This window comes from Silurus meridionalis, chromosome 8 (genome assembly GCF_014805685.1).
Source record: "Silurus meridionalis isolate SWU-2019-XX chromosome 8, ASM1480568v1, whole genome shotgun sequence".
NCBI classification, from domain to species: Eukaryota; Metazoa; Chordata; class Actinopteri; order Siluriformes; family Siluridae; genus Silurus; species Silurus meridionalis.
The window spans coordinates 7,224,234-7,251,074 of NC_060891.1; the positions used below are offsets into that span (position 1 = coordinate 7,224,234).

The 26,841-nt window shown below is 43.5% G+C and overlaps 1 protein-coding gene across 1 annotated transcript in view; it reads right to left on the minus strand.

Annotated features, from left to right (window-relative positions):
* Nucleotides 1-26,841, minus strand: part of LOC124389836 (ryanodine receptor 3-like) — a 462,748-nt gene that overhangs the window by 315,343 nt on the left and 120,564 nt on the right. The window contains exons 15-19 of the mRNA XM_046855362.1: nucleotides 18,769-18,864; nucleotides 4,491-4,609; nucleotides 4,207-4,340; nucleotides 3,378-3,619; nucleotides 2,992-3,184 (exon numbers count right to left, since the gene is read on the minus strand). Coding sequence (XP_046711318.1) covers nucleotides 2,992-3,184; nucleotides 3,378-3,619; nucleotides 4,207-4,340; nucleotides 4,491-4,609; nucleotides 18,769-18,864 — 784 coding nt within the window. The remainder of the gene's footprint in view (nucleotides 1-2,991; nucleotides 3,185-3,377; nucleotides 3,620-4,206; nucleotides 4,341-4,490; nucleotides 4,610-18,768; nucleotides 18,865-26,841) is intronic.

A 26,841-nucleotide genomic window follows, 5' to 3' on the forward strand; every position in this document is an offset into this window, starting at 1 on the left:
CTCCTCTTGTAATAATGTAGTATTCAATCGCCATCTCCCTTCCTACCATCTTCTGTATTTAGAGCTATGTCCAGGTGGACTATGTTCTATGTGGGAGATGCAACCTGAAGAAGAGAGAGGAGACTGTAAGGTGTTGGCAGGGGACAGTGCAGCTAGACAGCATCGGATGGTGGTCTGTAGGATGGTTTTGGAGGTAAAGAAGAAGAGGAGGAGAGCGAGGACTAAAAGAAGAATAAGATAGTGGAAACTGAAGAAGGAAGACTGTAAAGAGAGATTTAGGGAAGAGGTCAGACAGGGGCTCGGTGGTGGTGAAGAGGTGCTGGATGATTGGGCAAATACTGCAGAAGTGATAAGGGAGACAGCTAGAAAGGTACTTGGTGTGACATCTGGAAATAGAAAGGAAGACAAAGAGACATGGAGGTGGAATGGGGAAGTGCAGGAAAGCATAAGGAGAAAGAGGTTGGCAAAACAGAATTGGAATCAGCAGAGTGATGAGAAAAGTAGACAGGAGTACAAGGAGATGTGGCAGCAAATGAAGAGGGATGTGGCAAGAGCCAAGGAAAAGGCATATGAAGAGCTGTATAAGAAGTGGGACGCTAATGAAGAAGAAAAGGATTTATACCGATTGGCCAGGCAGAGAGACTGAGCTGGGAAGGATGTGCTGCAAGTTAGAGCAATAAAGGATGGAGATGGAAGTGTGTTGACTAGTGAAGAGAGTGTGTTGAGAAGATGGAGGGAGTATTTCGAGCAGCTGATGAACGAGGAAAATGAGAGAGAGAGAGAAGGTTGGATGGTGTGGAGTTGGTGAAGCAGGAAATGGATAGGATTAGTAAGGAGGAAGTGAGAGCAGCAATTAAGAGGATGAAGAGTGAAAAGTCGGTTGGACCAGATGACAAACCGCTAGAAGCATGGAGATGTTTAGGTGAGATGGCAGTGGAGTTTTTAACAAGATTGTTGAAGAGGATTTTGGAAGGTGAGAGGATGCCTGAGGAATGGAGAAGGAGTGTGCTGGTACCGATCTTTAAGAACAAGGGAGATGTGCAGACCTGCAGTAACTACAGCGGAATTAAGTTGATCAGTCACACCATGAAGTTATGGGAAAGAGTAGTGGAAGCCAGGCTGAGAGAAGAGGTGACCATCTGTGAGCAACAGTATGGTTTTATGCCGAGGAAGAGCACCACAGATGCATTATTTGCTTTTAGAATGTTGATGTAGAAGTATAGAGAAGGTCAGAAGGAGTTGCATTGTGTGTTTGTGGATTTAGAGAAAGCGTACAACAGGGTGCCAAAAGAGGGTTTGTGGTATTGTATGAGGAAGTCAGGTGTGTCAGAGAAGTATGTGAGGGTGGTGCAGGACATGTATGAAGACAGTGTGACAGCGGTGAAGTGTGCAGTAGGAACAACAGACTGGTTTAAGGTGGAGGTTGTACTGCATCAAGGTTTGGCTCTGAGCCCTTTCCTGTTTGCAGTGGTGATGTACAGGTTGAAGGACAAGGTCAGACAGGAGTCTCCATGGACTATGATTTTTGTGGATGATATTGTTATTTGTGGTGAGAGTAGAGAGCAGCAGTTATTTGTGGTGAAAGTAGAGAGCAGGTTGAGAATAGCCTCTTTTTTATATCTTATATTCTTATATTTTATTTTATATAGTTTTTATACTTTATTTATCTGCTTCTTTTCTTTTTCCCCATCCTATTCCCCTCATGCCGGACCGCCGTATAAAGCATTTCAATGCATGTTGTACCCTGTATGTATGTGTATGTGATGAATAAAATTTGATTTGATTTGATTTGGAGGTACGCGCTGGAGAGAAGGGGAATGAACGTCAGTAGGAGTAAGACAGAGTACATGTGTGTGAATGAGAGGGAGGGCAGTGGAGTGGTGCGGTTGCAGGGAGAAGAGGTGGAGAAGGTGGAGGAATTCAGGTACCTGGGGTCAACAGTGCGTGTTAGAGAAGTGAAAAAAAGAGTGCAGTTTATTACGAGTTAATTAGAGGGACAGCGCATGTAGGACGTTTTGGAGACAAAACCGACGGAGGCAAGAATGAGGTGGTTTGGACATGTTCAAAGGAGGGACATGGGGTATATATCGGTAGAAGAATGCTGAGGATGGCGCCGCCAGGAAAGAGGAAAAGAGGAAGACCAAGGAAGAGGTTTATGGATGTGGTGAGGAAAGACATGCAGTTAGTTGGATTGAAAGAGACAGATGTAGAGGACAGGGGGGTATGGAGACGGATGATCCGCTGATCCCCTAATGGGAGAAGTCGAAAGAAGAAGAAGAAGAAAGAGGCATGTTTGCTGAAGCGCTGGAAAGCAATAATGAATGTCTAATGGCAACAGTGAAGCATGGTGGAGGTTCCCTGCAGGTTTGGGGCTGTATTTCTCAGCAGTGAGGACAGTATTAATCCTGATCAAAGTTCCAAATCCATTTGCAGAAATACATCCCCAAAACATCATGCTTCATTGTTGCCTGTAGAATCTCATTATTTTACTGCTCTCCAACACTTTCGGAAAACAAAGTGCCACCTGCTATAGACAAATATTTTAAACTTTGACTCATCAGTCCAGCACACCAGCTACCATTTTTCTGCACCCCAGTTTCTATGCTTGCATGCATATTTGAGTTGCTTAGTCTTGTTTCCACATTGGATGCATGGCTTATTGGCCACAATTCTTCTAACCGTTTGCTCAGTATAATTGGTTAATTATACACCTGACTCAGATCTACACAATCACTATCTTTGTTAACAGTGTGTACTAGTGTTACTGGTTTGATGCCAAAGTGTCACACAAAGTGTCACACCAAATATTTTATTTTTTTCCTATTACTCACTTTGCATTTTGTAAATTGATAAAAATAAACAATTTATTTTTATATCTATTTGACATCCTTATTTTACAGCATTTCTTTATACCTGCCTATAACTTGTGTTCAGTACAGTGTGTGTGTGTGTGTGTGTGTGTGAGAAATATATAACTGTTGTATTACATACTTGACTCCAGCGGAGAAGCTGACAACAGGGAAGAAGTGACCATCTTTGTTGAAACTCTCAAACATGCCTTGAACAGGCAGCCCATTGGTTCTAAAAGAAATGCTCGGGGCTTCAAGATCCAAACAGCAACTGATCACATCATCGGATGTAAGTATGTGCTGGTTTACTGAAGCTACTCTCCGTGGGATTCGACCTACAGCACAAACATAGAGAACTTTAAGAACACAGAGGAGGAGACAGTCACTGTCTTATAACTGTGACTTGCCCTTGCAAGATAGCTCTTTAGAAATAGACTAAAATTTAAACTAAACTGCATTTAGTGTGTAATGCCATAATAAAATAACAAATCTAAAATAATATTAAAAGAGAACTACTTCAATAGATACCTGACCACAAGTGAAGTCCATCAAAGCCATAAGAGTAGAGGTCATCTCCAACCCCGTTTCCTCCCCACCCCTCTCCACCTCCTGGGTAGGGGGCATAACCTTTAGAGGAAGCCCACCCAACCCGCAGGTGAGAAGGTTCGCTGGTTACAAAGTGCTCCACCTGGTCTATTATCAACTCAAAGTACCACTTTTTGTACTGAGCTGAACCGTCCCTCACACCCAGAAAGATGTTAGGTCTCATACTATAAGTATGAAAAAAGAAACCAGAACAGTAAGCTTGTTTACATGTTAAATCAGAAATGTATGACTTGCTGTTTATACAGTGAGTGGAACATTTAACAATTGCAAAACGGATACTCCATACTTATTGTATTATTTACATGCACCTTTGTGCATAGTTGCTCATTTTAACACAGCCAATGTGTATGTATATGGCAGTCAACAGGTTAAGTATCTGTTTAAATGTAGCCTAATATTAAAAAAAAATACTTTTAGAAAGCATTTCTCATTGCTGTCAAATTCTCTAATCTGGCCAGTCAAAAGGTGTTGGATCAATTTTCTTTAACAGTGTCCCTGACAATGACTTTATGATTTATATAAATTAATAATAAATGAATACATAATATAATATTAATTATGCCATGCTGTTATTGAAAAATAATTGACTATTTGTTTTCCTCTAAAAGCATTTCCTAACATGATTTATTCTTCTGCAAAAAGAATACATATCTAACATAATTACTTACAAACCATACTTCTGACATACAATTAACTAGGTAGTTGAATCATTTCTTGCAGTGACCACAAAGGAATACATTTTTTTCTTTACCTTTGGACATTGTTGACCAACCGTGTCTGGAGTAACAGATCTCGTTTTGGGAGCAGGTTATCACAGATGAGGTTCTGATTGGCTCTTACAGCTACTCCATTACAAACACAAAGTGAGCACAGGACATCTAGGATCTTATGACATAAAAAGAGACAAGACAGATCAGTAAACACAGTGGGAAAAGTGGCCATATCCTTAATCAATGCTTATATCTCTTATGATCATAAGCCAAGGCATCCATTAGCTAGTTGGTCATTTATGCAAAAGAAACAGCAGACATTAACCTTGTAGTTGCGTCCATGTTTGTATAGCAGCGAGATGATAGATTTGATATGTCCTCTCTGAATGACATTAAGTGCCTCCGGGCTTTCAATTAGGATGCAGTGAAGGACCTCCAGAATGCCTGAAGCACAGAATCAGTCATTAACACTCCACGACAGTGGGAATTATTAGGAATACAAAGACAGCACATAGACAAATGTGTTTCAAAGAGATTATGCACGGTGTGACTTTTTAAATAGATCTTCTTGGGGATGCATGAAAGAACAGTAAAAAAAAAAAAAAAAAAAAGAGTAGGGGGTGCTGTCTAGCTTGTCATGGAGTAGGATGTGGTGTTAGGTGGCTAAGGTGGATTATTGTTATAATTGTTATTATTTCGAGCTTTTCACTTTTATTTTTGCTCTCAATCCCTCGGTTTACCCTCGTTGTTTGTATATTTGAATCGAGAGGAAATTATGATGTCTGGTAAAACTGCTAAGACCCGTAGCCTGGTGCAACAGTTTCGGCCTCACCTTCGCATGATTCACCTGAGAAGGGCCCATCGTTCCACAGGCAGCTTCTAAGGCTGATATTGACTCATTAAAGTCAGAGCTGCTGTCCTCTTTGAGGTCCGAAATCACCAAGGTTTTTAAGGCTGAACTACACTGGCGATCAAAATTAGAGAACAATTTATAAACAATTGAACAATTCTGAAATAATGTCATCTTCACTGCTCAACAGTTGAGGGAGTTTTTGTCCTGTCTATACCATGCTACCAGAACACCTTTTCCACAAATTAGGCATTTAAAAAATAAAACATTAGAAAACACACTGATCAAAATTAGAGAACACTTTCAGATACCTCCCAGTTATTGGTGTTAATCTGGTACCTGGTGCTAATTTCCTTGATTATCTGTCAACCCCTATTTAACTGGCAGCCTAACTTTCAGTTTCACTGACTCTGCAAGATGGTGGGCCGTTCTAAAGTGACTGAAAGCCTCCGGCAGCAGGTTGTCCGGATGAAGGCCAAAGGGATGACCCTATCAGCCATAGCAAGACAAGTTGGTCATTCCAAATCTGTGATTTCAAGAATCTTTACAACAAAGAAAGAGGAAAGAGATACTGCAGAAGATCTCAATGGGCAATCGTTTCTACACTGCAGCTGGAATTGCTCACCAGTTCATCGCTGAACAGGATAAGGATCTGTCTCGTCATACAGTGTCTCGACGTTTAAGAGCATTTGGGCTGAAAGCCCACTCTGCAGTGACCAAACCTCTCATTAGCAGAAAGAATCAAAAGGCTAGACTAAGCATGTTGTGTGGACAAATAAGAACTGGTCCAAAGTTCACTTCAGTGATAAAAGCAAGTTTAATTTATTTGGGTCCGATGGGAAACATTATGTTCGGCGACAAACTGAAGAAAGACTGAACCCAAAGTGTGTAAAGAAGTCAATGAAAAGTTAAGGAGGAAGTGTCATGGTTTGGGGCATGTTTTCTGCAGCAGGAGTTGGGCCTCTTATTCAGCTACATGGCAGAGTGAATGCAAATGTTTATCAGAACCTTCTTCAACAACATATGGTTCCTTCCATGCGTTCATCACCCAATCAGCCCGCAGTGTTCATGCAGGACAATGCTCCATGTCACACAGCAAAACGGGTAAAGCAGTTTCTTGAAACTGAAAACATTGAAATAATGACATGGCCTGCCCAAAGTCCTGATCTCAACCCAATAGAGAACCTCTGGAAAATCCTTGGGACAAAATTATGGACAAGAAACCCACTACAGTCACCGAACTGTGGAGGAGACTGGAAGAAGAGTGAAACAAAATCACACCAGAGCAGTGTGAGAGACTAGTGCTGTCCTGTGGCTGCAGATGTGCTGAAGTCATTCAGAGCAGAGGCCTGTACACTTCCTACTAATTGCTGACTGTTGTAACCTTCAGAAAATTTTGTTGTAATCTTTTTCCATGCTACATTCATTGTTGTTCTCTAATTTTGATCAGTGTGTTTTCTGCAAAATAATGGTTTTTTTGGAAATGCCTTAGTTAATTTGTGGAAAAGGTGTTCTGGTAGCATGGTATAGACAGGACAAAAACTCCTTCAACTGTTGAGCAGTGAAAATGACATTATTTCAGAATTGTTCAATTGTTTATATATATATATATATATATATATATATATATATATATATATATATATATATATATATATATATATATATATATATATGTTACGCCGGCGCTGGATATTTCAACAAGACAACAACCCAAAACACTGCTTAAAATCTACTCGGGGAACAAGATTATAAAGAGGAACAAGTACTATGTTCTGGAATGGCCATCCCAGTCCCCAGACCTGAATGTCATTGAACATCCGTGGGGTGATTTGAAGCGGGGTTGTCCATGCTCGGCAACCATCAAACCTAACTGAACTGGAGATGTTTTGTAAGGAGGAATTGTCCAAAATACATTCAATAAGAATCCAGACACTCTATAGGAAGCATCTAGAGGCTGTTATTTCTGCTAAAGGAGGCTCTACTAAATATTGATGTGATTTTTCTGTTGGGGTGCCCAAATGTATGCACCTGTCTAATTTTGTTTTGATGCATATTGTGCATTTTCTGTTAATCCAATAAACCTAATTTCACTATTGAAATATTACTGTAAAAAAATTTAATTGCTAATCCAAACACCCAAATATTTATAAATGAAAATCATGGACATTGTCAGGGGTTCCTATACTTTTGCATACAACTATATATAGTAGACTGTTTATTCAGCATGCACATTTCTTAAATGCCATAATCTCATAACCTTCCACTTCTGCACATTTCCTCTTCAATGCCTTAGAACACGTGTCAAATTCAAGGCTCCCGATGCACAATTATATCTGGCCCACGAGATGATTTTATATAGATCTATTATTATTGTTATTAACACAAACTACAGATCCCATAATGCAGTGCTTCAGCTGCCTTATCGAACACTAGAATACCTGGGAACATTCCAGCGTCAATCAAGTCGATGTATTTAACCCTATTGTAAAGTTATCGTGAAAAACCTTTCAAAACCAATGGGATTCTGAGTGTATGTTTACTGACACTGCCGGTAAACACGTGTGTTTTATTTGTGGAGCGAATGTGGCTGTAATTAAGGAATTGAATCTACAATGGAACTACGAGACAAAACATCAGCAAAACCACAAAGTGAAGCTGGTGTGAAAACAGAGGAGAAATCAAAGGCACATCAGCCGGTTATTTACTGAGGGAGAGTTTCTGAAGAGCTGCATGATGAAGGTGTGAGACGTCTTGTGTTTGACTTGAGATTTTTTTATGAAGAGCAAAATATTTTAAGTTATTTAAAAATTAAGATTTTTTTTTATAAAATGGCATAAGAGCAAAGAAATCTGATTGTTTTGATTTGTTGTTATTTTAACATTTACTTAAAAGCACAATTTTTTATTGATTTGTTCAGGTTTTTTGCAGCATGTTCATATTTATAACTTGTATAATTTTGACAGTATATATTATTATGGAGAGCAAAATATTTAGTTATTTAAAGTTTTAGTTGATTTATTGTGGAATAATATTCCTGTCTGTTTTTATTAATATTTATGTTTAAAAAAAAAAAAAAAAGTTTTAGTGTGTTCAATAAATGTTTATCCTGTTCGGCCCGCGACCTAATGTGTGCTTTGAGTTTTGGCCCCCTATGCAACTGAGTTTGACACCCCTGCCTTCTGAACATCTCTCTGTACTTCTTAATGATGTCCACACATCTGCTATAGCCTTTATATTCATTCACTGTACATATGCTTACATATATATCACATGCTGTAAAAATGATACATATTTATCTGCACTATTTTTGCACTTCTGGTAGATGCCAAACTGCATTTCGTTGCTGTGTACCTGTACAATGCGATGACAATGAAGTTCTATCTATCTATCTCTCTCTCTCTCTCTCTCTCTCTCTCTCACACACACACACACACACACACACACACACACACACACACACACACATATATATATATATATTATACAGTATTAATATTACGCATCACTGACAGCAGAATTACAGCAACTTGCGATTTATACATGAAAGACATGGACCTTTCAGCCACTGGTGTTTTATCGGTATGAAAAGCACTGAACTTGACTGACTGGTACGGTCAAGCCTCGGGCACCAAGATCAATAGGACCATGTCCGAGTCCGAGTGATTGGGACAGTGACTGAAGTGGACTGGAAGTAGATTTTCAAACTGAGTTGATTATTTGAAGGGTGTAATTCAACAAAGACTAGTACCTCATGCAGACAGAATGAATGCTATTACTAAAGCAAGAAACACAATTAAAACTTCTTTCACTGCAGTAACAGCCGGACCACATACATAATTTCCCATTTTTCCCTGATATTTTTGCATTTCTGTGCATTTTTTCCATGCATTAAATTTTTCCCGGTGGCAAGTTCACCAGGAAAGAAAATGCAAAAGTATGAGTGCTATATAAAAAACAGTTTTGAGCCATTTTGGCTGAGCTTTCCTGATGATGCACAGCTTTTCTTAAAAAGCCTGTCTTTTAAATGTTCTTGTAATTATATCTGTGACCAAATCAATTTCTACTCCTCTATCAACCATTACGAAATAAAAAAAAAGCATTTAAAGCCACAAAAATATATTTGAACTTGTGCAGTTTGCTACAGATGCAATTTGAGAGCTCTGACTAGTGCATTCTCTGATCATCCAATCAAAGGCCTCAGCATAAGAAAGTTGCAAGCTGATTGTTTAAATCAACAGCATCAAGCAACATCGATATGAAACTAGCAGCTGCCTGCACTATTAATTACTACAGGCCTTACACCAGTATGTGATGTGACAGATGAAATGTGATTGAATAGGTAATATAAAATTCAGTGGCGGGCAGTCAGGGGCAGCAAAGCCTTCTCTGCTGGCCTAAACACTATCAGAAGCACTGACCTACAATTACAAGCTAAATTTTAATATTTGTTCCATGAAATTGTATTAATTTATTCCCAACAGTCTATTCTCTTCATTTCATAGTGTTTCTTTGCTTGGAGCACTGCTTCACTGCATGTGCATGTGGATGTTAAATTTTGTACAATCAGATTTCTGCCCAGGGCCTGCAAAGTCTGTCCTGCTGGCCCTTTAATCATTGAGAATATTATGAATAGGTCTGTTTCTTTAACCAATCAGATTTTACATTCGCCTCACAGGAAATAGCGTCAGCATTTTTCCGTCTTCTGATTGGTTGGTCAGAGGGAAAAATGTTACAGCCAAGTTTGAATGGCAAAAAAGTCTGTAGCATGCTGCACACAGGAATACATCTAAGTTAGACTTTTTTATGCCTATGGAGGAAGAGAAATTGATTTGGTCTCTGACATACTTAAAATAAATTTTTTCAGAATAGCTAGACATCGTGAGGAGAGGTCGGCCAACCCCAAAGCTAGCTTGTCTCAGCACGGTAAAGGGTTTGTTCGCCACTTCCAGACCAGTGAATATGAGCGGTACCACTGGCTTATAGGCTCTGAGGAGCAGTGCAATTTATGAGTATGCATCTCTGGTGAGTAGGTTGTATTTTATTTATTTTTAATGTTTTTGTCATGTTATTAGACAAATATTAATTCTGAACTGCTCCAGATAATGTAGGTGTCACAGTTGCGGTTGTAGTGTAGAGGTTAATAACTGGGTTTCTTGCTTTAGTAAAAATGGTATTTACCCTCCATATGTGAAATGCCTCGCTCTGTAATGCCACGCTGTTATGCGGAAACGGAGGCGGAAGCCGAGTTAACAGCAAACAAAGCTTTATTTAACTCAACAAGGCAGAGCCAACACAAATACCTGCATTCGCAGGGATAATCCCATGGTGCGCTGGGATGCAAAGTACACTCCCAATGAAGGAATCCGGGAAAAAGGGAGTGTAATGTCCCAGGTGCGCCTGAAGAGAGACGCGGTCCACACGAGGAGAGAGAGTCCGAGGCGAACGGTACGTGGCCGAGGAAAAGCATACGCGAACGGGCATAAACGGGCGCACACACATAACCACATGAACCTACAATAACGGACAGGGAGTGTGGGTGAATGTGGGGTTTTTATAGGAGCTGGGGATGAGTAAATAGATGGAAGTCAGGTGTGTGTGTTTAGTGCAATGGAGAGAAGCTCCTTGCGGGCGGGGCGCGCACGAGAGAAGGAGCAGGGCATTCCCCGACGCACCGAGGTTGACAGCCGCCGAAGGGGGCGTGGCAGGGGGATTCCTGACACCACCCCAAAGGGGCGGCACCGGACGTCCCCAACCCATAGAAAGCCCGGCGGGCTGGGGCACTCGGAGGAGAGCCCCCCCATCCCCCTGGGTCGGAACGGCCGGAACCGCCATGGAGCCAGAAACAGCCGGGAAGGGCCTGAGGCGACGCGACCACCCCTGCGGAGAGCTGGAACGGAGCACAGCCAAACTCAGAGATCAGGAGTGCGGCTGTCAACCTTCTGTACTTATCTTTCTGGACCTTTCAGCAGCATTTGACACAGTCAACCACAAGACACTTTTGTCAACCCTCAAGAGCCTTGGTATCTGCGGAACAGCATGGGAATGGTTTGCTTCCTACCTGGAAGGTCGCTCATACCAGGTAACATGGAGGGGATCCACATCTGCCCCATGCAGACTCACCACTGGTGTCCCACAAGGCTCGGTACTTGGTCCCCTCCTTTTCTCCCTCTATACCCACTCCATTGGTGAAGTCATATCCTCACATGGGTTTTCTTATCACTGCTATGCAGATGACACTCAACTCATCTTTTCTTTCCCTCCATCAGATACCACAGCTTCGCTCGGATCTCAGCATGCTTGTCAGACATATCTTTATGGATGAGGGCTCACCAACAAACTCAACCCCAGCAAAACAGAACTGCTGGTCATCCCAGGTGATTCATCTCCAGGTCAAGATCTACAAATAACACTTCATGACTCTCTGCTCTCCCTTCAGCCACTGCTCGTAACCTTGGGGTAACTATGGACAATGAACTGTCTTTTTTCCCACATATCGCTAATGTTGCTCGTTCTTGTCGATTTCTTCTCTATAACATCCGAAGGATTCAACCATTTCTGTCCATACAGGCTGCCCAGTTGCTTGTTCAGTCTCTTGTCATTTCAAGACTGGACTACTGCAACTCTCTGCTGGCAGGTCTTCCCCTGAACGCTATTCGTCCACTGCAAATGATCCAAAACGCAGCTGCACGACTTGTGTTCAATCAGCCCAAGTTTTCCCACACCACCCCACTGCTGCGCTCCTTCACTGGCTTCCAGTAGCTGCACGTATCAGATTCAAAACACTGATGCTTGCCTACAAGGCCAAAAATGGACCAGCACCATCTTACCTCAGTGACCTCATCACATCTCGCACTGCACCACGCTGTCTGAGATCCTCCAGCACTGCTCGACTGGTACCACCTTCTCTCAGAATGAGAGGTAAGTACAATTCAAGGCTCTTCTCTGTTCTGGCACCGATGTGGTGGAATGAACTTCCCCTAGATGTCCGTACAGCAGAGTCCCTGACTATCTTTAAGCGATGACTGAAGACCTACCTCTTCCTGAAATACCTAAATTAGCACTTTCCAAGTTTGTAGAATTCGAGTTATATTTATATTGAGTTTGTATTCTTGCATACCAGTGTAGATTTATTCACTACTAGAGATTTAAAACACGTTTGTACGTCGCTCTGGATAAGGGTGTCTGCTAAATGCCGCAAATGTAAATGTAAATGTAAATGGGCAAAATCCTCGGCGCGGACCAGAGGCGGAGAGACGGCCCCCATGGAGACCAGGAGCGGAACGACGCCCCCAGCGAGGACCAGAGGTGGGGCGACGCGCCCAGCGGGGACAGGAAGCAGAGAGACACCCACCACGGAGGCCTGGAACTGAGGGACGGCCCTGACGTCCCTGGCGATGACCCGAGGCTGGGCGAAGTCCTCGGCGGAGGCCTGGAGCTCGGAAACAGCCAACGCGGAGTCCCGGAACGGGATGATGCCCACGGCAGGGACCTGGAGCGGAGCGATGCTCTCAGCGGAGACCAGAGGCGGAGCGTTGACATCGGCAAAGGCCGGATGCGGGGAAACATCCACCACAGAGACCTGGAGCGGGTTGACGCCACCCCGAGATGCCTGGAACAGAGCCGCTTCCACCTCGGAGACCCAGACTGGCACGACGACCCTGGTGATGACCGGAGGCTGAGCGATGACCACCCCAGTGATCTGGAATGGATCGATGTTACCCAGGAAGGTCTGGAACGGAGCCTCATCACCCACGGGGACCTAGAGTGGAGAGACAACCCTGGTGACTACCGGAGGCAGGGCAGAGCACCCAACGGGGCTTACCGGCTGGAAGACCCTCTGGATGGAGACCGGAGATGGAGCGACGCCCCCGACTGAGCACAGAGGCTGAGTGATGACCTCGGCAGGGTTTATTGGTGTGACGTCACCCTCCAGGGAGCTCAGGGGCGACCTGTCACCGTCAGGAGCTTGAGGCAGGGCGTCACCGTGAGAGGGGTCCTGAGGCGAGCCGTCACCGAGGGAGGAGCTCATGAGCGAGACGTCGCCGTGGGAGGAGCTCGGGAGCGAGACGTCGCCGTGGGAGGAGCTCGGAACCGAGATGTTGCCATCTGGGTGCTTGTGGGGTGAGCCGTCACCTTTTGGGAGACTGTGGGGCGAGCCGTCGCCTTTGGATAAAGCCAGGGGCAGAGGTTCGACTTCCCTTTCGCAGTCCCGGAGCTGAGGTGAGTGCTCTGGGGACCCCTTGGACGACGAGGAGGACTGTGACGTGGCTTCCTGAATGGTTTGCTTCCTACCTGGAAGGTCGCTCATACCAGGTAACATGGAGGGGATCCACATCTGCCCCATGCAGACTCACCACTGGTGTCCCACAAGGCTCGGTACTTGGTCCCCTCCTTTTCTCCCTCTATACCCACTCCATTGGTGAAGTCATATCCTCACATGGGTTTTCTTATCACTGCTATGCAGATGACACTCAACTCATCTTTTCTTTCCCTCCATCAGATACCACAGCTTCGCTCGGATCTCAGCATGCTTGTCAGACATATCTTTATGGATGAGGGCTCACCAACAAACTCAACCCCAGCAAAACAGAACTGCTGGTCATCCCAGGTGATTCATCTCCAGGTCAAGATCTACAAATAACACTTCATGACTCTCTGCTCTCCCTTCAGCCACTGCTCGTAACCTTGGGGTAACTATGGACAATGAACTGTCTTTTTTCCCACATATCGCTAATGTTGCTCGTTCTTGTCGATTTCTTCTCTATAACATCCGAAGGATTCGACCATTTCTGTCCATACAGGCTGCCCAGTTGCTTGTTCAGTCTCTTGTCATTTCAAGACTGGACTACTGCAACTCTCTGCTGGCAGGTCTTCCCCTGAACGCTATTCGTCCACTGCAAATGATCCAAAACGCAGCTGCACGACTTGTGTTCAATCAGCCCAAGTTTTCCCACACCACCCCACTGCTGCGCTCCTTCACTGGCTTCCAGTAGCTGCACGTATCAGATTCAAAACACTGATGCTTGCCTACAAGGCCAAAATGGACCAGCACCATCTTACCTCAGTGACCTCATCACATCTCGCACTGCACCACGCTGTCTGAGATCCTCCAGCACTGCTCGACTGGTACCACCTTCTCTCAGAATGAGAGGTAAGTACAATTCAAGGCTCTTCTCTGTTCTGGCACCGAGTGGTGGAATGAACTTCCCTAGATGTCCGTACAGCAGAGTCCCTGACTATCTTTAAGCGATGACTGAAGACCTACCTCTTCCTGAAATACCTAAATTAGCACTTTCCAAGTTTGTAGAATTCGAGTTATATTTATATTGAGTTTGTATTCTTGCATACCAGTGTAGATTTATTCACTACTAGAGATTTAAAACACGTTTGTCGTCGCTCTGGATAAGGCGTCTGCTAAATGCCGCAAATGTAAATGTAAATGTAAATGGGCAAAATCCTCGGCGCGGACCAGAGGCGGAGAGCGGCCCCATGGAGACCAGGAGCGGAACGACGCCCCCAGCGAGGACCAGAGGTGGGGCGACGCGCCCAGCGGGGACAGGAAGCAGAGAGACACCCACCACGGAGGCCTGGAACTGAGGGACGGCCCTGACGTCCCTGGCGATGACCCGAGGCTGGGCGAAGTCCTCGGCGGAGGCCTGGAGCTTGAAACAGCCAACGCGAGTCCCGGAACGGGATGATGCCCACGGCAGGGACCTGGAGCGGAGCGATGCTCTCAGCGGAGACCAGAGGCGGAGCGTTGACATCGGCAAAGGCCGGATGCGGGGAAACGTCCACCACAGAGACCTGGAGCGGGTTGACGCCACCCCGAGATGCCTGGAACAGAGCCGCTTCCACCTCGGAGACCCAGACTGGCACGACGACCCTGGTGATGACCGGAGGCTGAGCGATGACCACCCCAGTGATCTGGAATGGATCGATGTTACCCAGGAAGGTCTGGAACGGAGCCTCATCACCCACGGGGACCTAGAGTGGAGAGACAACCCTGGTGACTACCGGAGGCAGGGCAGAGCACCCAACGGGGCTTACCGGCTGGAAGACCCTCTGGATGGAGACCGGAGATGGAGCGACGCCCCCGACTGAGCACAGAGGCTGAGTGATGACCTCGGCAGGGTTTATTGGTGTGACGTCACCCTCCAGGGAGCTCAGGGGCGACCTGTCACCGTCCAGGGAGCTTGGAGGCAGGACGTCACCGTGAGAGGGGTCCTGAGGCGAGCCGTCACCGAGGGAGGAGCTCATGAGCGAGACGTCGCCGTGGGAGGAGCTCGGGAGCGAGACGTCGCTGTAGGAGAAGCTCGGAACCGAGATGTTGCCGTCTGGGTGCTTGTGGGGTGAGCCGTCACCTTTTGGGAGACTGTGGGGCGAGCCGTCGCCTTTGGATAAAGCCAGGGGCAGAGGTTCGACTTCCCTTTCGCAGTCCCGGAGCTGAGGTGAGTGCTCTGGGGACCCCTTGGACGACGAGGAGGACTGTGACGTGGCTTCGCCTTTTGAGTGCTGGTGGGGCGAGCCTTCACCTCTTGGGAGACTGTGGGGCGAGCCATCGCCTTCGGATGAAGCCGGGGGCAGCGGTTCAACGTCCTTTGCAGTCTAGGAGCCGAGTTGAGAGCTCTGGGGATCCCTTGGGTAAAGCGGCAGTCTGAGCGGTGGCGTCGCCTTCCAGGAGACTGTGGGGCGAGCCGTCGCCTTCGGTGGAGCCCGGGGGCAAAGGGACGGCTTCCCTTTCGCAGTCTCGGAGGTGAGTTGCGTGCTCCGTGATCCCCTTGGGTGAAGAGGTGTTCTCAGGGACGCGCTGGCGTGGAACCGGGCTCTCCTTGGGACGCTGGAGCGGAGCGGAACTTTTCCGGAAGTCCTGGGACGGAACCGAGCTCCCCTCGGGAATCAGGAGCGAAGCCGAGCCTTCCTCAGGGACCGGGAGCAAAGCCGAGCCCTCCATAGGGACCTGGAGCAAAGAGGTGCTCTTCTGGAAGCCTAGGAGCAGAGAGCAGCTCGCCTGTAGACCCTGGAGCGGAGAGGAGCTCGCCTGTAGACCCTGGAGAGAGTGGAGCTCTCTGGAGCAAGACCGAGCTCTCGGGGACTCTCTGGGACAGAGAGGAGCTCACAGGGTCGCTCTGGGACAGAGAGGAGCTCATGGGGTCGCTCTGGGACAGAGAGGAGCTCATGGTGGAGACCTGGAGCGAAGTGGGGCTCCCCTGGAGAGTCTGGAGTGGAGCCGAGCTCTCTGGGTGGTCCTGGGGTGGAGCCGAGCACACACGGAGGTCCTGGGGCGGAGCCGAGCACACATGGAGGTCCTGGGGCGGAGCCGAGCACACACGGAGGTCCTGGGGCCAAACAGAGCTCTCCTCGGGACACGGGAATGGGGAGGAGCTCTCGGGGCCGCTCTGGAATGGAGAGGAGCTTGGCTGCCGTGTGATCGCGCCCGAGCAAACCTGACCTCCGAGGTTTGGTTCGCGCCAGGACCATGGCATTAATCCGATCATGTCTTCTTTCCCTTTTTTTTTCCTTTTTTTTTTTTTTGTCCATATATTCCTTTTCAGGGGTCCGTTATTCTGTTACGCAGAAATGGAGGCGGAAGCCGAGGTAACAGCAAACAAAGCTTTATTTAACTCAACAAGGCAGAGCCAACACAAATACCTGCATTCGCAGGGATAATCCCATGGTGCGCTGGGATGCGCGACCCACAAAGTCCCGAACTGAAAGGGCAGTCTGAAAGTACACTCCCAATGAAGGAATCCGGGAAAAAGGAGAATAATGTCCCAGGTGCGCCTGGAGAGAGACGCGGTCCACACGAGGAGAGAGAGTCCGAGGCGAACGGTATGTGGCCGAGGAAAAGCATACGTGAACGGGCAAAAAACGGGCGCACACACATAACCACATGAACCTACAATAATGGACAGGGAGTGTGGGTGAATGTGGGGTTTTTATAGGAGCTGGGGATGAGGGAATAGAAGGGAGTCAGGTGTGTGTGTTTAGTGCGACGGAGAGAAGCTCCTTGCGGGCGGGGCGCGCACGAGAGAAGGAGCAGGGACATGATATTGGTGGTATTAAGAGTGGATTAAGTCGGGTAAGTCCCCACTGAAGGTCCAGGTAACAAATACATGGCCCACCACTGATAAAATTATTAAAATTATTGGATGCTCCTTAAAGCACCGCACCCAAGATACAGTAAATGCTATAAAAAAAAAATAGACTAACAAAAATTATTTTATACATATTCATGGACAAAAATACATAATTATCTTCTTTCGGCTTCTCCCATTAGGGGTCGTCACAGCGGATCATCTGTGTCCATACTAGTCTGTCCTCTACGTCTGCCTCTTTCAAACCAACTACCTGCATATCTTCCTTCACCACATCCATAAACCTCCTCTTTGGCCTTCCTCTTTTCCTCCTTCCTTTTGGCTCCATCCTCAGCATTCTCCTACAGACATACCCACTGTCCCTCCTCTGCACATATCCAAACCATCTCAATCGGGCCTCTCTCACTTATCTAACACACTCTCCATTACTTTGCACAGTTGACACCAGGTACCTCTACTCCTCCACATTCTCCACCTCTTCTCCCTGCAACCATACCACTCCACTGCCCTCCCTCTCATCCACACACATGTACTCTGTCTTATTCTTACTGACTTTCATTCTCACTCTCCAGGCTATTGTCAACCTGCTCCCTACTTTCACCACAAATCACAATATCATTTACAAACATCATAGTTCACAGTGACTCCTGTCTGACCTCGTCTGTCAACCTGTCCATCACCACTGCAAGCAGGAAAGAGCACAGAGCCGATCCTTAATGCAGTCTCACCTCCACCTTGAACCAGTCTGTCATTCCTGCTGTATACTTCACTGCTGTCACACTGTCCTCATACATGTCCTGCACCACCCTCACATTCTGCTTTGCCACACCTGATTTCCTCACACAATACCACAACTCCTCTCTCAGCACCCTGTTATACGCTTTCTCGAAATCTTTTGACCTTCCCTATATTTCTCTATTAACATTCTCAAAGTAAATATTGCGTCTGTAGTGCTCTTCCTCAGCATGAAACCATACAGTTGCTCACAGATGGTCACCTCTTTTCTCAGCCTGGCTTCCACTACTCTTTCCCTAACCTCCTGGTGTGTCTGATCAACTTTATTTCAATGTAGTTACTGCAGGTCTGCACATCTCCCTTATTCTTAAAAATCAGTACCAGCAAACTCCTTCGCCATTCCTCAAGCATCCTTTTACCTTACAAAAATCTTGTTAAACAATCTGTTTAAAAGCTCTACTGCAATCTCTCCTAAACATCTCCATGATATGTCATCTGGTCCAACCAACTCTCCACTCTTCATCTGCTTAATTGCTGCTCTCACTTCGTCCTTACTAATCTTTACCATCTCCACATAATCCAACCTTTTCTCTCTTTCATTTTCCTCATTCATCAGATGCTTAAAATACTCCCTCCACATTCTAAACACACTCTCCTCACTAGTTAAACCACTTCCATCTGCATCTTTTATTGCATCTCTAACTTGCTGCACATCCTTTCCAGCTCAGTCCCTCTGCCTGGCCATCAGTATAAATATTTTTCTCCTTCCTTAGTCTCCAACTTTTCATACAATGGGCAAACATTGTGGCTGTGCTGGGCCCCAATGTCACATCTCTGACTAGTATACAGAAAACCATTATTGAAGACTTAATGTATTAAACTCCATATTCCAGAAACAAGAATGTAAAAGTCTGTTCTACCTGAGGATGACTCCAGTCTTTCCAGCATGCTGACCAGCCAGTCCAGGTTTTGAGAGAACTGTGTGCAGTTATTTCTATTTCCTCGAATCAGAGCAGCTTAAAAAGACGGCATAAAGAGAAGGCATATCTTAGCAAACACAGGCATACTATAAAGAACTCTCTACACCATCATCTCATAAATGAACACACATTTCACTACTCATATTTTTTGCATTCATATCAGTTTATGACAAACAAAATGTTTATTTTTATGTTTGTATATGACAGTTTATACACATGTTCCAATTTTTTTTTATTAATTCCCATAAATGTCCATAAATTCCTGTTAATTATTAAACTTCTATATTTCCAAAATTTCTCACCTTCCCCTACTGGAAATTATCCGCCCCTTTGGACATTTCTCTGGACAGATGAGCCCAAATTAGAGATGTTTGTCTGCAAAGCACCATGTTTGAAAAAACCGAACACAACTGAAGAAATTTACAGACTGCCTCAACCCATTCTATATCAAAATGAGCTAATTCGCAAAACAGCTTGAATTTCACAAAATCAGCTATGTAGCTTGATATAAAATTTCAATTGGATCAATCTTAAAAATAGTCTTCATTTAATCAGTCTGGGAGAGGCAGCAAGCCACCAAGGACCATCTCTAACCAAAAGGTGTCCATCATTTAAAAAATACCCTAACCTGAGCTGCCAAGGGCCGGCACCAGCAAAAGTGTAAATACCGGTTGACTACCACCTGCTGATCCCCAGCTCGATAGTGACATCACCCAGCCATGTGTTCCTTTACTCAGTTCCTACATTTAATTTACATTTAAAAGCTAAATCCTTTCTACACTTCAAAGGGAAGAACAATATGAAATATCTGGGTAGAGTTTGTTCTTCGATCTTTCTGACTTCGATGAACCCAAAGCGCTTCATGTATTTTGTCACTGCTATGTTGTTATAAACTAATTCTTCATTATGATCATCATTGTCCTCATAATTTTTCCTTACGTTGGTGAGCCACTCAGCGAGGGATTTCCAAAAAAAATGGAAAAGGTAACAAAAGCGGTTTATTTTTTCTATGCTATTTTTTTAAGGAACCCCTCATTAAAAAAGAAAATTAAGGGCAAAAATAATTAAGTTTCTTAAACATAAGGAGGAGGAGTTCTTAAGCCTATTTGGTACATTTCTGTATAGGATCCTAATAGAACCAAATCAGCTCAACATAGTGTGGTGGCAAAGTTGTATTGGAATAGTATTGTTTCTAAAGTAACTGAAGCAAAGTGCTTAAGTTTATTAGTTTCTAAAGAAAGTCAAACTGGTGATAATGTAAAGAGCTTGATCCCTAGCTGCTCTGTAAAGTTTAAAACAGTTTAAAACCTGAAGTAGTGTGGTTTTAGTGGGTAGTGGTTGGTGACTGACTGTGACACTGCTTTAAACTGTTTTAAAGACTGGTTTAGGATATAATGCAGTAAAGTAGTGTTGTTTTGTCTGATGGATTGCGACAGTGTTACATTTAAAACTGATATTGTGGAGGTTTATTCATTTTGCACTAGAAGTATTGGTATGGTGAATAATTAGACTAGCGGGTATTTTAAAGTAAGTACATAATGTGTAGTTGTAACTTAGCATTTTTGAAATGGAAGAGCTGATTATTAAGTACATCACTAAACACAGCTCACAAGGGATGTTTAAAAGAATAGAGAAGATCAGTGATTAGCCATATGAGTTGGCTGTTTCTAAGTTTGAAAGTTATCACAAAATAACTAGGAACTAAAAAGGAAAAATTGCAAATGCACTCCAGGGAGTTTTTGCCTCATATAAGGTAACCAGGAGGAAGATAGTCGAGCTAGAGGCTGAAAAAAAAGCAGCTTCATTCTAGAGTCAGTATCGGAGACATTTATACAAAAAAATTACAAGTCGGTGAAACAATATTGAAAGAAGAAAAGAACAGAGATTGCATTTTTGAAAACTAAAAACAGTATGCTCAAATAATCAGTTAAAACCGTGTTTAACGATTTGGAATCTAAGGCTGCCTGTCAGATTCTGATAAAGAATGGCACAACTGAGGAAAATCCCAGTAAAAAGATGGTAGATTTTGCATTGTATAACAGGGTTCCAGAAATATTACATTTGCAGAAAGACAGTGATGAGGGTTGGGAAAAAGAGTCTCAATAAATAGTGTCAATAAATAGTGAATGCTCTGACTATACATCTAGATTTCTCATAGCACCAATTCACGTTACTACGATTGTGAGAGCTAATGAAGGAGGGAAGGAGCCAATGGTCTGAGGATTTAGCCCCAATGAACTAAAAGCCGTAATTAAGAATATTGAAAATTTTATCCTGTAAAACAGGATCCCTTAGATTTTCTGAAAAACCTGGGATGATATGCCAACATTTACAAGTGTATGGATGGTGACACCTACATTTTGCTAACCCTATGCTTGCCTTACATCTTGTCTGTAAGCTTAACTCAGAAAGTAAAGGAGAGAACTGCAAATAAGTTAGAAAGGAAACAGTCACTGCTTGAAGTGTTAGGGCTGATGTCAGTTAACTGGGATAAAATAGCTGGCATTCACATGAGAAAAGGGGAGCAGCCAGTGGCATTTTCTGAGTGATTATTTGAGGCCTTTAAATTTTTCACTGGCAATCCTGTTATTACTCTGAATGATGCCAGTTTCAAATCTGTGTTGACTAAGAAGTGTGATCCCCTCACCCACTCTGCTATAGTAATGCATGCGACACATTTATCTAAATACAATGACATTATTACTAAGATGATACAGTTTTACAGTAGTAATTCTAGTTCAAAGACGTCTCTAGTATTGGCACTAGGTGTTAAGAATCCCAATTTTAAGCCCACAGAAGAATGTGAGCAATTGATTTTGCACAAAATCAAAAAAAGTACATTTTGTTCCTTCTGCCACAAAATTGGCCACATAGTCCAAAAATGCTGATCTGTAGGAATAGACAGCCACCACCCTATTTCCTTCGGTGCAGAAATATGCATTCTAATAACCCAAATCAGTTAACTGCACATTTAAAAGAAACTATGTGAACTCACAGCAGTATTTAATAAGGCTATGGGGTCTGTAGTAAAATGATTAACTGTCCCCAAGAGTAAAAACTCTGTTTGCTAATGTTGCCTTGGTTAAGGACTAATAATTGCATTTTATCCATTTCTGTCGCAACAAAAATTCTTGTGACATCCAAGTAGTATTTTGTTTGAAGCAACTTAGAAATTAAGATTATACTGTTAAAATTACAGTCCCTGCAGTTGTAAAACATATGCTATAAGTTACACATGTAATGAGTATATATGTAGAATAATGTGAAGTTAGCTGGTGTTGAACTGTTGTTAAAGCACTCAAGTGCATTTAAGCTAATGTAGCTAAAGTTGCTACTGGTGTGTATTTATTTAGACTATTGCAGGCATTGTAATGCATTTACTCCAAAGTAGTCTCATAAGACTGGATTTGGGTAGAATTGTAGCATTTAGGCCTATCAGAGCTGTAAATGTGTCAGGCTGATGACGCGGAAGCGGAAATAACTCTATCATTGTCTTTATTCAAAATCAGTTCAAACAAAAGAAACACTCACAAGCCACGGAGAAAAGCAAACAACGAATATCTGCTCGGGACGAGTAATCCAACACGAAAGTAAATGTCCAACGGAAAACAAAACCTGAAATGAAAGCACTCCACGGCAAAGAGTAATCCGATGCGGAAACAGAGTCTTGGAGACAGAACCGGCGGGAAGGCAGGCGGTCGCGGAATGACCAGCATGACAATTTAAGAACTGACAGCCTGTGACTCGAGAACGTGAGTCTATATAGTCTGATCCGTAACGAGCCACAGCTGTCGGTCGTTCAGGCAGGCACGGGATAACGAGGAACCATGACAGCTACTGAGGGGGGCGTGGCAGGGTGCATCGCTGACAGCTACTGAGGGGGGCATGGCAGGGTGCATCACTGACAGCTACTGAGGGGGGTGTGGCAGGGTGCATCTCTGACAGCTACTGAGGGGGGCGTGGCAGGGGAATCCCTGACAAAATGTTAACCATAATCAGAAATCTTATGTTGGAGATTCAAACTACAATTTTATATTGATCTAGCTAAAGTTTTGTCCCATTAGACATGTTTTAAAGTGACTGCTAATAAGCTAAGATAAGAGGAAAGGTCTAAGCGTGCATGTAGATAGAAACTGGTGAGCTAATGAAACAATTGTTTAGCCATTAGATAATTCAATGTCCATGTGCTAACTATGTTAAACCAAACTCTCAAGGTGGAATTGTATGGGTTATTTCTACCAAAATTAACACCAACAATACCACAGTAAAGAGTAGAGTTAACTGCTGCATTTTAATGTGTAATGATTCTCCCAACAGAATTTAGAGGCGCTACACCTTAAACTTAAGTGATGCCTTGTTAATGGACTTTCATCCAATGTTTATTTATTGTTAATCTGCCCAGTGTTTTCAGAGGAAACTCTGATTACGCTGAGAACTTTTATGTGTTTCATGTTTTTTAGAATCACCTAACCAATGGCTGAATGGATGGTAACATTGGCCTTTCCAGTAAGAAAAATAATACAAGATTACACAGAGCAACAACCAGCACTTCCTGCTGGGTTCAGTAAAGATGAGGCCATATCAAAAGACAATATCATTCAATCCAGTGGAGGAATCATCCCAGAATTTTATTTTTGAGTTACCAAGACTAGACGATATGCAAATATCAGTGATGCAAAATAAAGCTTGTTTGTCATATTTCTGAAGCCTGTGCAGGTCTGAAAGGAGAAAAAGATTTTGTCCAAACAAATGCATGATTTAGTTAGCTTTTGCCTATTCAGGTTTAATTTGGGATGTAACTTTTAAGATCACTGTATGTATGTATATTCCTCATTCTTGGCCAAATATTATATTGTAATATATGTAATATGTAATATAAATGTGTTCCAAGATGTCAGATTGCAGATAGTTCTATGATTACTATAGGATGTGGATGTATTTTCCTCATCATTTGTTAGTGTATTATGTTAATTGTATGTGTTAATTCAATAAGAATTTAATGTTCAATGTATGTCATCTCTTTTGGTTGTGGTGGTTCTTGAAGACCTCTTCAGGGAGAGGCAGCAAGACATCAAGGGCTGGAAAATGCAGCAAGCCATCAAGGACCATCTATATCCAAAAGGTGTCCGAGATATTTATCATTTAAACAATACACTAACCCAAGTTGCTGGGGGGCTGGCACCAGCAAAGGTGTAAATACCGGTGACTACCACCTGCTGACCTCCGGCTTGATAGTGGTATCACCCAGCCATGTATTCTTTTACTCATTTCCTACATTTAATTTACATTTAAAAGATAAATCCTATCTAAACTATAAAATAAAGAACATTATAAAATATATGGGCAGAGTTTGTTCTGCATTCTTTCTGACTCCGATGAACCCAAAGTACTTCATGTATTTTGTCACCGCTATGCTGTTATAAACTTCTTTATTATGATCATTGTTGTGCTCATTATTTTTCTTACACAGCATATCAACAGAAATACCTCTTACCAACTGGCAAGCGCAGTGGTGAAGGGGTGATGATTTTGGCTTGTTTTGCAGGCACAGGGACTGGGGAAATGCAGTCATTGAGGTGGTAATAAAAAAAAATAGAATGAAGGTGTTGCAATGGCCAGACCTTAAACCCATCAAAATAATGTGATGCTTAAGAGAGCTGAGTTTAAACAAATGCAAGCTAAACTCAATAAACAAGCAACACTGTAAAGAAGACTTCCAAAATTCCTCCACAATGATGTGAGAGACTAATAAAGTCATTTGTGGTTACTTCAATTTCAGCTTAATTTTTGTAGAACAGCAGTTCCATCTTAATTCCATTGGAATTAATCAGAATGAACTACCTGCATGTCTTCCCTCACCACATCCATGAACCTCCTCCTTGGCCTTCCTCTTTTCCTCCTTCCTGGTGGCTCAATCCTCAGCATTCTCCTACCAATATAACTCATGTCCCTCCTCTGCACATGTCCAAACCATCTCAATCTCGCCTCCATCACCTTGTCACCAAAACGTCCTACATGCGCTGTCCCTCTAATAAACTCATTTCTAATCTTGTCCATTCTCATCACTCCCAACGAAAACCTTAATATCTTCAGCTCTGCTACCTCCAGCTCCGCCTCCTGCCTTTTACTCAATGCCAATGTCTTTAATCCATACAACATCGCAGGTCTCACCACAGTCCTATAAACTTTCCCTTTTATTCTTGCAGATACTCTTCTATCACAAATCACTCCTGTCACTCTTCTCCACCCACTCCACCCTGCCTGCACTCTTTTCTTCACTTTCCTAACACACTCTCCATTAATTAGCACTGTTGACCCCAGGTACCTAAACTCCACCACATTCTCCACCCCTTCTCCCTGAAACCGCACCACTCCACTGCCCTCCTTCTCATTCACACACATGTACTCTGTCTTACTCCTACTGACTTTCATTCCCCTTCTCTCTAGCGCATACCTCCACCTCTCCAGGCTCTTCTCAACCTGCTCACTATTCTCACCACAAATCACAATATCACTTCACTAACTCCACATCATCCAACCTTCTCTTTCTCTCATTTTCCTCGTTCATCAGCTGCTCAAAATACTCCCCTCCATTTGGCACATTTTACGCTTGTGCCTCCCTAATGGCTGGGTTCAGATCTAGAAAATATGACTATAAAATACTACTTCTGACGTATAACGCACTAAATGGTCTCAAACTACAGTATCTGAGCAAACATCTGTACTATTTTGAATGCCCATGCTTCAAAAGGTGCAGGCTCTTTGTTGGTACCTAAAATAATGAAGACTACTGCAGGGGGCAGAGCTTTCTCTTATAAAGCCCCACAGTTATAGAACAGCCTTCCAATTAGTGTTTGTGACTCAGACACAGTCTCAGTGTTCAACTCTAGACTTAAAACATTTATTTAGTCAAGTCTTCTAGGTGTTTCTGAGACAAAATGAACAGATCTGGAGGGATCATGGACATAGTGTTTTGTGCCTTCTGGCTCTTCTTTTTAGTTATGATGCCATAACTAGTCTTGCCAGAGTCCCCAACTCCACAGTGTCTTTAATTTTTATACAACAATAAAGATACTTATAATCCATCTCTCTCTCTCTCTCTCTCTCTCTCTCTCTCTCTTCTCTTTCTTTAATTGAATATGATCCTGAAGTACTAGTGACCTGTGTTCTTGGCACTCTCCTCTACTTTGATCTGCCTGCTTCATCCCGGACTGCCTCTGCATGGGGATCTCTTCAATTGGGAGCCACTCTGTGCAGCTGGGGATGGGGTCACATCAACAGCTTAAAGATCCATGAAATTACAGAGCAACACAGGAGCTTTGAGGATGGATTTGGACTGTACCTAATGTCAACAGTGTTCTACACTGAAACAGGTCTACAGGTTGCATTTGATTACCATTACTGCACACGTCAACAATGTTTAACTGTAATAAACAGACATTGGGTGCCTCCCAGATGAGGACAGGTTCACTCTCGAGTCTGGCTCCTCTCAAGGTTTCTGCCTTATGCCATCTTATGCCATTTTCCTTGCCACTGTCGCTGCTACTGATTTGCTCATTAGAGACACGTTTACAATTACAAGAGACAATCTTCTTCATTCTTCATTACCGTCTTATCTGGGTAAAGCTGCATTGAGATAAAGTCCATTGTTAAAAGAGCTATACAAATAAAAAAATATTTAATTGATTGAATCAGCTGCCATATAAGACACTGATGTGGCTACATGGCATACTTCATCATGGATTTAGATGCCATCTGCTAAGAAAACATCTGAATGACATGTATGATCATAAAGCACAATAGTCCTAGCGGTAAAAAAAATTATTCACAATACTGTAAAAATGAAGGTAAAAGAAATAATGTATGAGTGAATATGTTTTTGTGTCCTGTGTTTTTTTCAATCATAAGAAAAATTTAAACCCTTAAAAATCCCCACCTTTGCAACCTTTGTGAATGTAAATTTAAGTGAAAGATTATTTTTATATACAGTTACACTGGATCAAAACCCTCATA